The 11,136-nt window shown below is 50.9% G+C and overlaps 1 protein-coding gene across 1 annotated transcript; it reads right to left on the reverse strand.

Moving 5' to 3' along the window:
- Nucleotides 1-5: 5 nt before the first annotated feature.
- LOC125424840 (zinc finger protein 239-like) lies at nt 6-11,130 on the reverse strand (the record flags this gene model as incomplete). The annotated part of the gene is made up of 5 exons (XM_048482272.1): nt 10,099-11,130; nt 9,370-9,455; nt 2,599-2,725; nt 1,698-1,790; nt 6-694 (listed from the first exon to the last, which is right to left on the reverse strand). Coding segments are annotated over exons 1-5 (1,107 nt in total), but the record flags the coding sequence as incomplete, so codon positions are not given.
- Between the last annotated feature and the right edge of the window lie 6 nt (nt 11,131-11,136).

An 11,136-nucleotide genomic window follows, 5' to 3' on the forward strand; every position in this document is an offset into this window, starting at 1 on the left:
TTATATGGTTTCTCCCCCGTGTGAATTCTTTGATGGGAAGTAAGGCTGCCATTCTGACTGAAGCTTTTTCCACACTCCAGGCATTTATATGGTTTCTCCCCTGTGTGAATTCTTTGATGGGAATCAAGGTTTCCTCTCTTACTGAAGTCTTTCCCACACTCCAGGCATTTATATGGTTTCTCGCCTGTGTGAATTCTTCGGTGGGAAGTGAGGTTTCCACTCTCGCTGAAGCCTTTTCCACACTCCAGACACTTGTATGGTTTCTCCCCTGTGTGAATTTTTTGATGGGAAGAGAGGCTTGTATTGTGACTGAAGCCTTTTCCACACTCCAGGCATTTGTATGGTTTCTCGCCTGTGTGAATTCTTCGGTGGGAAGTGAGGTGTGCACTCTCACGGAAGCCTTTTCCACACTCCAGACACTTGTATGGTTTCTCCCCTGTGTGAATTTTTTGATGGGAAGAGAGGTTTGTACTGTAACTGAAGCCTTTTCCACACTCCAGGCATTTGTATGGTTTCTCCCCTATGTGAATGATTTGATGGGAAGTGAGGCTTCTACTATGACTGAAGGCTACTCCACACTCCTGGCATTTATAAGGTTTCTCCACGATGTGAATTGTTTGATGGGTGACAGGGTGTCCACTCTCACTGGAGTCTTTGCCACACTCTTTCACTTCATTCGCTGACTTGAATTCTCCTGTAGAAAGAGAGAAGAACTAAGATATGAACACTATAAAAAAGCTACAGTTTGAATGTTAGAGACTGAACCAAATTACTTGCAGTACAGCCTACAAGAACTGAAGCACCAGGTGTCTGAAAACCATTTCCAGAATCCTGTATGGCAATGAAATCAAAACACCAGCCCTCAAATGTATCCACAGGCCTGTCATTTTGTTGTTGTTGAAGAAGAAGAAGAGGAGGAGGAGGAGGAGGAGGAGTTTGGATTTATATCCCCCCTTCCTCTCCTGCAGGAGACTCAAAGGGGCTTACAATCTCCTTGCCCTTCCCCCCTCACAACAAACACCCTGTGAGGTAGGTATACAGTGATGAAGGTCTCTGATTCCTTTATTGCTTTATCTTCCCAGGTCAGTGAGGGTTGATGAAACTGGGGCTCTCATGGGAATGTTCCATTCCTGAAGTTGGACTCACAAATGTCCCCTGGGCCAAAACACAAATGACTAGTCCTCCTATTCTCAGAAAGGCTCCCCTGAAGTTGTTTAAGCCACATTCTCTCCCCCAGCTTTTTAATACTATGAAGGAGCAGCAGCCCCCTCAAAGGCTCCAACTCCACTTTCTCTCTCCCTCCCTCTCCCTTTTTTATTTCAGCTAAACCTGAGGAAAAAATAGGAATGAAAAATAATTTTAGAAATGGATTGGAGAAATTAGAGAGTTTCGTTTACATTCAAAGGATATGAAGCGTTGGTCTGGAGGGCCGCAGGGACGGGTCTCAGCAGCCCTCCAGACCAACGCACCGCGCCGATGAGAAGGCAGTGCTTTCCAAAAACCTCCCTCGGGAAGGGAGGTGGAAAGCGGCACCTTCGGGCCGCGTTTTTGCTGTCCCTGGGCCGCTGTAAATGGCCCGTGCGGAAAGGGCCAGAGGGAGAATTGGTAAAAAAGTGATGATGATCCTCACAGAAATCCACCCACTCTTAGACAGAAGCACAGGCAAAGTACAGTCCTGAGGGACATATAGTAGCTACCTGCTGGTTCCTCCTCTTCATCAAAGATCCCAAGAAACACCTCTTCTTCCTCTTCTAGTTGGGCTATGAGCTCAGGCTTAGCAATCACGGGACCTTGTAATCGGGGGAAAAACAACCACCATCAAAATCATAACCCTCCTGGGTGTAAATAAATTCCTCAGTTTCAAGCCCATCCAGAAATACACAATAGGCAAGCATTAGGAATGGGAATAATCATACATCCAGAATTGACAGTTCTTTGGTGCTCCCTGCCAAACTGAGAGGAAAATGCCAGCTGAAAACTAAGTCATTGGAAAAGTTTCCTGTAGGGGTGAGCCAGTGAACCCAGCAGAGCCTCAGACAGAGCACAGGAATGCCTGCGCCATCTGTTGCCTTCTGGGCGCACACACTCACCTGTCACAAGACCCCCATGACTCACGGGTCACAAGATGCCTGAGTCATGGGTCACAAGACCCCCAGATGTGGAATTGACCCAGACGGAGACGTTTCTTCCTGCACGTACACTGCCCCCGCAGGCCATGAATTGCGCAACTTTCTCCCGCTCTCCCGCCTCCCAAAAACCCTAATAAAAGGTGCCAGGGACCAGAGTACGGCAGATTAGCCGCTGGCTTCTCTCCACCGGACCATGATATTGCAGCGTCTCGCCTATTCCTTGCGCCGATCGGAACGACTTCAGTTTCCTCGACAGCAACCTCTCAATCCAGGTAAAACAAGACCCAGAACAGAGAGACACCTTCTCTTGACACCTCTTCTGATGTCCTCTCAGGGGTTCCAACACAGGACTGCCAGGCAGGTGTTTTGCAACGTAGCAAACCCAAAAGACCTCCCAAATCAGAGGAAGGATAATGGAGGTTGGCTGAGATCTGCTGTTGGGATCAGCCCAGAAGAAACGGCTCCTCACCCAGAGAAGACACATTCTGAAAGTTCTCCAGCATGACTTCCTTGTACAGCGCCCTTTGCGCTGGCTGCAGCAGGGCCCATTCCTCCTTGGTGAAATGCACGGCCACCTCTTCAAAGGATACTCCATCCTGCAAGAAGGAAACATTTCTTTACATCAGTGGATACTGGTCTGTGGGCGAGATAGTCAAAAACAGAGAAATTGTGATGGATTCCAGGGTAACTCTGCTCCTGACAGGAGGAACAATGGATTTGCTCATTTAATTTATAAGCCAAATCATATACCGTATATACTCATGTATAAGTCGAATTTTTCAGCACATTTTTAATGCTGAAAAAGCTCCCCTCGACTTATATGCGGGTCATTAATTTTTTGTGTGTGTTTTTACTTTGCTGGCCAGCAGGGGGCACAGTTTTTATGCTAGAGGCACCAAAATTTCAGGGTACCCTCAGAAGACTCTCCTGATGATACCAGCCAAGTTTGGTAAAGTTTGGTTCAGGGGGTCCAAAGTTATGGACCCCCAAAGGAGGTGCCCCCATTCCCCATTGTTTTCAATAGGAGCTATTAGTAGGTGGGGCTACCCTTTTGAGGGTCCATAACTTTGGACCCTCTGAACCAAACTTCACCAAACCTGGCTGGTCTCATCAGGAGAGTCTCTTTATGATACCAGCCAGGTTTGGTGAAGTTTGGGTCAGGGGATCCAAAGTTATTGACCCCCAAAGGGGATGCCCCATCCCCCATTGTTTACAATGGAAGCTAATAGTAGATTTTTCATTTCTGATAATATCCCTCTTAAAATCTAAGTTGGGTTACATTTGGACATACAGATGATGATGAGGAATCCAGTTTTGAAGGATTTTAACTCTTGTGTTTTAGCTTGGTTGCTGGTTGAGCTAAGGTTTTTGTACTTTTAAAGTTATTGTTGATACCATATTGTTCTTGTTGACCCTCTTTTCCACTTACAGAGCCAGTTTACTGTTTTTCTTTGAAATAAATATTCAAAAACATTTAACCAACTGATGCCTCAATTGATGCTGCATTTCCCACCCTCGACTTATACGCGAGTCAATAAGTTTTCCCAGTTTTTTGTGGTAAAATTAGGTGCCTCGACTTATATGCGGGTCGACTTGTACACGAGTATATACGGTAACTGTATTTTCCCTTATCAAGGAAGGTTTATAAACTGGTCCAGCTAGCAAACATCTTGCTTGCTTGCTTAAAAGCAGTCAATTTTCTACTGACTGTAGGTGGGGCAAACGAATACCTGGTCCTTCTCATTATGAGCATTTTCCAACTCAATCCCAACACATGTGTTTGCTCACTGTTATGACTTCGTTAATTTTGGGGTTAAATGACTAAACATACCCAGCCCCCTAAGCCTCTCCCCACCAGGGCATGGATTCTATTATTATTATTATTATTATTATTATTATTATTATTATTATTATTATTTATTGGGTTTATAAACCGCCCTCCCCCAAAGGGCTCAGGGCGATGGACAACATAAGTAGAGCACAATATCAGATTAAATACAATAAATATAGATTAAAACGGCTCTAGTAAAAATAAACCCTACCCCATTTAAAATGCAGCATAAATTAACTCAGGATGGCGCCTGCTATCAATTCCCACTAAACCCCAGAGGGGAAGGAGTGGCAGGATCTCCATGATGTTATAAAGGAGAAAGGAAGAAGGAGAGGGGGCCCCTATCAACGTCTAGTCTCTCCAAAGGCCTGGTGGAACAGCTCAGTCTTGCAGGCCCTGTGGAACTCAGCAAGATACCGCAGGGCCCGGACAGTTGGTGGAAGAGCGTTCCACCAGGCGGGGGCCAGAGCTGTAAAGGCCCTGGCCCGGGTGGAGGCCAGCCGTATCATTGAGGGGCCAGGGATCACCAGTAGATTGGCCTCTGCCGAGTGCAGAGGCCGATTTGGGACATATGGGGTAAGACGGTCCCGCAGGTACGGAGGTCCCAGGCCGCGTAAGGCCTTAAAGGTCAACACCAACACCTTGAAAATGATTCGGTATTCGATTGGTAACCAGTGCAAGCGGCGAAGCACAGGTGTAATATGTTCTCTCATGGCACCCCCTGTGAGCATGCGAGCCGCTGCATTCTGGACCACTTTCAGTCTCCGAATCAGACGCAAGGGAAGGCCCGCGTAGAGCGAGTTGCAATAGTCTAGCCTGGAGGTGACCGTTGCATGGACCACAGTGGCCAGGTCAGCATGGGAGAGGAAGGGGGCCAGCCGTCCGGCCTGACGTAGATGGTAAAACGTGACCCAGGTTATATGGGCCACCTGGGTCTCCATTGAAAGAGACGAATCCAGGTGGACCCCCAGGTCACGGACAGAGGGGGCTGGTGCCAATATAGCCCCCTCCCACACCGGCGGCTGAAAGTCCCCAACCTCCCCCTCACGTCCCAGCCAGAGGATCTCCGTCTTTGCTGGATTCAGTTTCAGCCTGCTTTGTTTCAACCAACCAGCCACGGCAACCAGGCAATGCTGGAGAGCCGCAGGGGCGGCGGCCGCTCCCCCCTCCATCAACAGAATGAGCTGGGTGTCATCAGCATATTTATTTATTTATTTATTTATTGTTTAAACTTTTATACCGCCCCATCCCCGAAGGGCTCTGGGCGGTGTACAGTATAAATACAATATTAATACAAATAAATAACTAAAACCATTAAAACAGCGGTAACAACAATAAGAACAATAATAATAGAGGCGTCCGACTAACCCCATTTTTTAAAAAAATTCTCCCCGGAGGAGGAGGACAGGTCCCAAGATGACAGGCCCAGATGTAAAGGGGCCCAACTGGGGGGGGGGGGCGCCATTCAGCGGCTGGTCCCTCCAAAGGCCCGGCGGAACAGCTCCGTCTTACAGGCCCTGCGGAACTCATTGAGGTCCCGCAGGGCCCTGACAGCCGGAGGGAGAGTGTTCCACCAGGCCGGGGCCAGAGCCGTAAAAGCCCTGGCCCGTGTGGAGGCCAGCCGCATCATTGAGGGGCCAGGGACCACTAATAAATTGGCCTCCACAGAACGGAGAGGCCGTGCAGGGACATATGGGGTGATGCGGTCTCGAAGATACGAGGGTCCCAGGCCGCGTAAGGCCTTGAAGGTCAGCACCAGCACCTTGAAAATGATTCGGAACTCTACTGGGAGCCAATGCAGCTGGCGTAGCACAGGCTGAATATGATCATAAATGGCGCTGCCTGTGAGCAAACGCGCTGCTGCATATTGGTGACACGTCAACCCAAAGCTCCGCACCAACTGAGCAAGGGGTCGCATATAGATGTTAAATAATAGCGGGGACAACAGCGTTCCCTGAGGCACACCACAATAAAGTGAGCACCTCCGGGATGCTTGGTCCCCGCACCACACTTGCTGCGACCGGCCCCGGAGAAACGAGGCAATCCATTTAAGGACAGTGCCTCGCACCCCGGAAGCAGCCAGGCCGTGGGTCAAAAGGTCGTGGTCGACCACATCAAACACTGCGGTTAGATCCAGCAAAACCAGCAGCGCCAATCCGCCTCGGTCTAGTTGTAAGCGGAGCAGATCTGTGACGGCGACGAGAACAGTCTCCGTCCCATGCCCAGCACGGAAACCGGACTGGAAGGGATCAAAAGCCGATGTGTCCTCCAGGAAACCCCGAAGCTGCTCCAACACCACTCTCTCAATTACCTTCCCCAGAAACGAGAGATTCGAAACGGGGCGGTAATTGGCCAGATCACCAGGATCTAACGATGGTCTTTTCAAGAGTGGGCGGACCACTGCCTCCTTCAACCCACCAGGAAAAACTCCTTGCTCAAGGGAGCTATTGATGATACTCAACAGGTGGGGTCGTAACTCCGCCTGGCACGCTTTAATAAGCCAGGAGGGGCACGGATCCAGAGGACAGGTAGTAGGTCTAACAGCAGCCAGGGCCCTGTCGACAGCGGCTTCCGAGAGCAGGGAGAACTGGGCCAAACAAGGGCCAGAAGACGGCAAGGGAGCCTCCAGTTCACTTATTGTCTCTAAGGTGGCAGGTAGGTCTTGGCGGAGCGACATGACTTTATCTGCGAAAAAGCTCATAAATGCCTCACAGCTGATAGCCAATTGACAATTTGTAGACCCCTCGGACAATGAGGTCAAGGACCGAATAATACGAAACAATTGTGCCGGGCGGGAGCTAGCAGACGCGAGGGAGGAGGAGAAGAAAACCCTCTTCGCCTCCTTCGTCGCCACCTCATAGGCCTTCATAAACGTCCTATAAGATGTTCGTGCAGCCTCGTCACGAGCTTTCCTCCACACTCGCTCTAGTCGTCTAAGTTCCCGCTTCATACGGCGTAGCTCCTCAGTGTACCAAGGGGCCAGCCGCGAGCGGGGGCGTAGAGGACGCCGGGGAGCAATCACCTCGATGGCATCGGAAAGACGGGAATTCCAGTCTTCCACTAGCTCATCGAGGGTGCCGGTGGGTTCAGAGTCCCGCAGGGCATTCAGGAATCCATTCGGATCCATAAGTCTCCGCGGGCGGACAAAAGTTCGCCCGTCGCCTAGACAGGGGTGTTGTGGCACGTCCATCCAAACCTTCAGGGCATAATGGTCAGACCATGGCACTCTATCAATAGAGGATATGACCATATTAACCCCCGACCCGAAGACCAAGTCCAATGTGTGTCCTCATGAGCGGGGCCAGAATTTACCAAGGAGAGGCCCAGTGCCGCCATGGATGACACCAGGTCCGCAGCCACTGCACATGAGGCGGCGTCGACATGGACATTGAAGTCCCCCAAGACAATAAGCCTGGGGAACCGCAACGCCCAGTCCGCCACCACCTCCAGCAGCCGTGGCAGGCTATCTCCCGGCGCGCTAGGCGACCGGTACACCAGGAGAACAGCCAACCTCTCCTGGGCCAACCACTCCAGGTCGACACACTCTAGACCATCGATCTCTGGGACAGGGGCTGCCCTAAAAGGGATGGCATCACGGATGAACATTGCCACGCCGCCCCCCCAGCCCCGTGTTCGTGACTGGTGCAGGCACGCGAAGCCTGGGGGCAAGACCTCGCCTAAAGCGATGGTCTCTCCTTCGCGCACCCAGGTCTCGGTGATACAAGCCAGGTCCATCTGCAGGTCCCCGAGAAAGTCCCGGAGAACTGTGGTCTTGTTATTTATGGACCTGGCATTGATCAGTACCAATGACGAAGCGGAGTCTCTCTGAACCCTACCACCTACGTTCCTCGGGATAGGTCGGAGGTCAGAAGGTGAGCGAGCATGTCTATCTCTCCCCCACCTTCTCTCATATGGCCACCGCCTACCATCATATCTACCCCGTCCCATTCTAGACCCTACCATCATATCTACCCCGTCCCATTCTAGACCCTTCCGGTTGCCTTCCTCTGGACACGCTCCAGTTTGTCAATATCCTTCTTGATTTGTGGTCACATATTAAGAGAGAGTTAATTAATAGGGGAACAGCTGCACAAAGAGGTGGGGAGCAGAGCCCTGTGGGGACATTTGGCCACTCACCCCCCATACCTCTTTGGGGCCATCCTGGAGCCAGAGGGGTTGTCTTCACTGGCAGGGGGCTAGCTGCCTTGTGAGGAACAGGCCAGAGATGGCCACATGGTAGCTGACATGGGAAATTCATGATCCAGTTTTGTTGCATAGTACCTGTTTGGGCTTCTCCACTCCTGCCATTCTAGGCAGGTCACCATGGGCACTCTTGAAATCTAGCAGCACCAGAACCAAGAGCAAGGGGTGCCACAGGGTTCTGTCCTGGGCCCAGGGCTATTCAATATTTTTATCAACGACGTGGATGATGGAATAGAAGGCATGCTAACCAAGTTTTCAGATGACACCAAAATAGGAGGGGTAGCTAATACCCCAGAGGACAGAGTAAGAATTCAAAATGACCTGGACAGATTAAAGAGCTGGGCCAAAACGAACAAAATGAATTTCAACAGAGAGAAATGTAAGATACTACATTTAGGCAGAAAAGATGAAGTGCACAGATATAGGATGGGGGACACCCAGCTTGGCAACACTGCATGCAAAAGCAATCTGGGAGTCTCAGTAGATCACAAACTGAATGTGAGTCAGCAGTATGATGCAGCGGCCAAGAAAGCCAATGCGATTCTGGGCTGTATCAATAGAAGTATAGTGTCTGGATCGAGGGATGTAATTGTATCTCTCTATTCTGCATTGGTTAGACCTCACCTGAAATATTGTGTACAGTTCTGGGCACCGCAATTCAAGAAGGATATTGACAAGCTGGAACAGGTCCAGAGGAGGGCAACCAAAAATGGTCAAAGGTCTGGAATCCATGCCCTACGAGGAAAGACTTAGGGAGCTGGGGATGTTTCGTTTGGTGAAGAGAAGATTAAGAGGTGACATGATATCCATGCTTAGATATTTGAAGGGATGTCATGTTGGTGAGGGAGCAAGTTTGTTTTCTGCTGCTCCAGAGACCAGGACCAGGAGTCATGGGTTCAAGGTGAAGGAAAAGAGATTCCACCTAAATATTAGGAAGAACTTTCTGACCAACAGGGCTGTTCAACAGTGGAATTCACTGCCTCGGAGTGTGGTGGAGTATCCTTCTTTGCAGGTTTTTATAGAGAGGCTGGATGGCCATCTGCCAGGATTATGTGTTCCTGCATTGCAGGAGGTTGGACTTGATGGCCCCTGTGGTCTCTTCCAACTCTATGATTCTATAGAGCCCGATCCTCCGAGCCCTGGAATGGAAGGAACCATCACTTCCCTCTCATGCATGTCTGACCAGTAATCCCTCCCCCCTTTTACCTGAGCTGGCTGCATGGTGGCTCTCTTCCTTTTGCTAAGTGCAGGAGATGGTGGAACAGGCATCAAGTACATCTTTTCACTCTTGCCTGGGAGGGTGAGAAATAAAAGGGGTGGGGAATTCCTTTTTTGCACTACAAACACGTTCCCTGTGCCAGTTCCTTGAATGTTTCTCTCTCCATAATGGTTTCGGGGCACAACTGAGAGGACCACCTTTGATCGAGGAAGGCTCCAATCACCTTTCTCCCACTGAGTCATTCTATTTGGGGGTGCTCCCACATTCATACACCCTCCTCGAACCATTTCCTTCCAACCTCTGCACATCCACTCTGGGGCAAAGAGTTCCTGACCCTGCCTGAAGCCACCCCACACCCTCACCCCACTGAGGGAAGCCAAGACTCCCTAGCCTGCCCCACACATTTAGGGGGCTATGCTGGTTTTGGGCAGGCAGCGTCCTGAGGCTATGGGACAGACTGCTTGACATAAAGTTGCAGGTGACAGATGCCAGCTAGGAGTGACTATCTCCCCGCACACAGAAAACTAGGAAAACACACAAGGAAATAGTTCCTGCCCTCCCTGCCTGGACTGGCCATGATGCATTTCTGGGGCAGGGAAATTTTAACAGAGGGGAAAATGCAATCCTCCATCCGCAGTCTCAGGTGAAGCTGCCTTGAATCCACGTGTGGAAAAAGCAGATAGAAAGGCCCTGATGTTTTTCCCCTCCGCTCCAACCTGTTAGTCTCTGTGAGAGCTCCCTCCTGGAAAAGTGGACCAAATTTATGCACATGTCAGAGATGGGTGGTGCGTCTTCCCAGATGATCTCAAAGAGATCCAGCAACTGCATTTGATCATCTGCAAGGCCTTGAAGGCAGAGATCCTCCCCATGAACATGCAGCAGAGTAGAGAAAGAGCCCCCAAACAACAGGAAACTGGCAAGAACTAAGGAGGAGGAGAACAAAATGGGGAGGGGAAGAAGGGGGAGGAAGTCTGGTTTTGTCCCCCATTGGGGCTGCTTTGTGGAGCTTCCACATGGGAGTTTCCCCCACGTTTTTGTGATGCAGACCCTCCCCCCCCCCCCCGTATTCCACCAGGGATTTTTTTTAAAGTTAGTTTATAAAACCAGCAACTGAATATTGTTCCTTGGTGTAAACTGACAGGCACATAGTTACAAAGATATGACAGCTGTCAACTTTTTTTAAAAAAGGAGGAAACCCCCCCCACCCCCAAAACACTTTCCTGGAGCAGAGGAAGGAAAAATGGGAGCTGCCTTGGCAGGAGCGGGGGGTGGTGGGGGTTGTAAAATGGCAGCCCCCTGAAGCGGCTCAATTGCAGACTCCAGGCTGGCAGGAAAGGCAAGAGATCAGAGGATGCTCCACAACCAGGCGGGGAAGGGGAGGGGGGGGAAAGCACCCAAGCCCCTCCCCAGAAGAATCCCCTCTTGGTCTGTGGTCCCTCAAACACAAAAGTCCACGGGGGGGGGGGTTAAGTCTGGGGTAAATCTGCATGGATGTCGGCTGGCCCCCTGGCTCCCGGTGGATCTTGGGGGAGGGCGTGGCCCCCCCCTTCCCACTTCCCCTCCTGCCCCGGGCGACAGAGACGCCTCCTTGGTCCCAGCCCAGCAGCGTCGGGCTCATCTGGGGGGCGGCCCTGAAGCTCCTCCTCGCCCATGGCTGGTTCCTGCCCTCCAGCTGGGATTCCCGGGGTGGGGGAGGGACCGGGTGGGGGCTCCTTGAGCCAGAAACGCCCCTTTGCTGAACTGCAATTTCTGCG

Source organism: Sphaerodactylus townsendi, unplaced genomic scaffold, assembly GCF_021028975.2.
Source record: "Sphaerodactylus townsendi isolate TG3544 unplaced genomic scaffold, MPM_Stown_v2.3 scaffold_1191, whole genome shotgun sequence".
NCBI classification, from domain to species: Eukaryota; Metazoa; Chordata; class Lepidosauria; order Squamata; family Sphaerodactylidae; genus Sphaerodactylus; species Sphaerodactylus townsendi.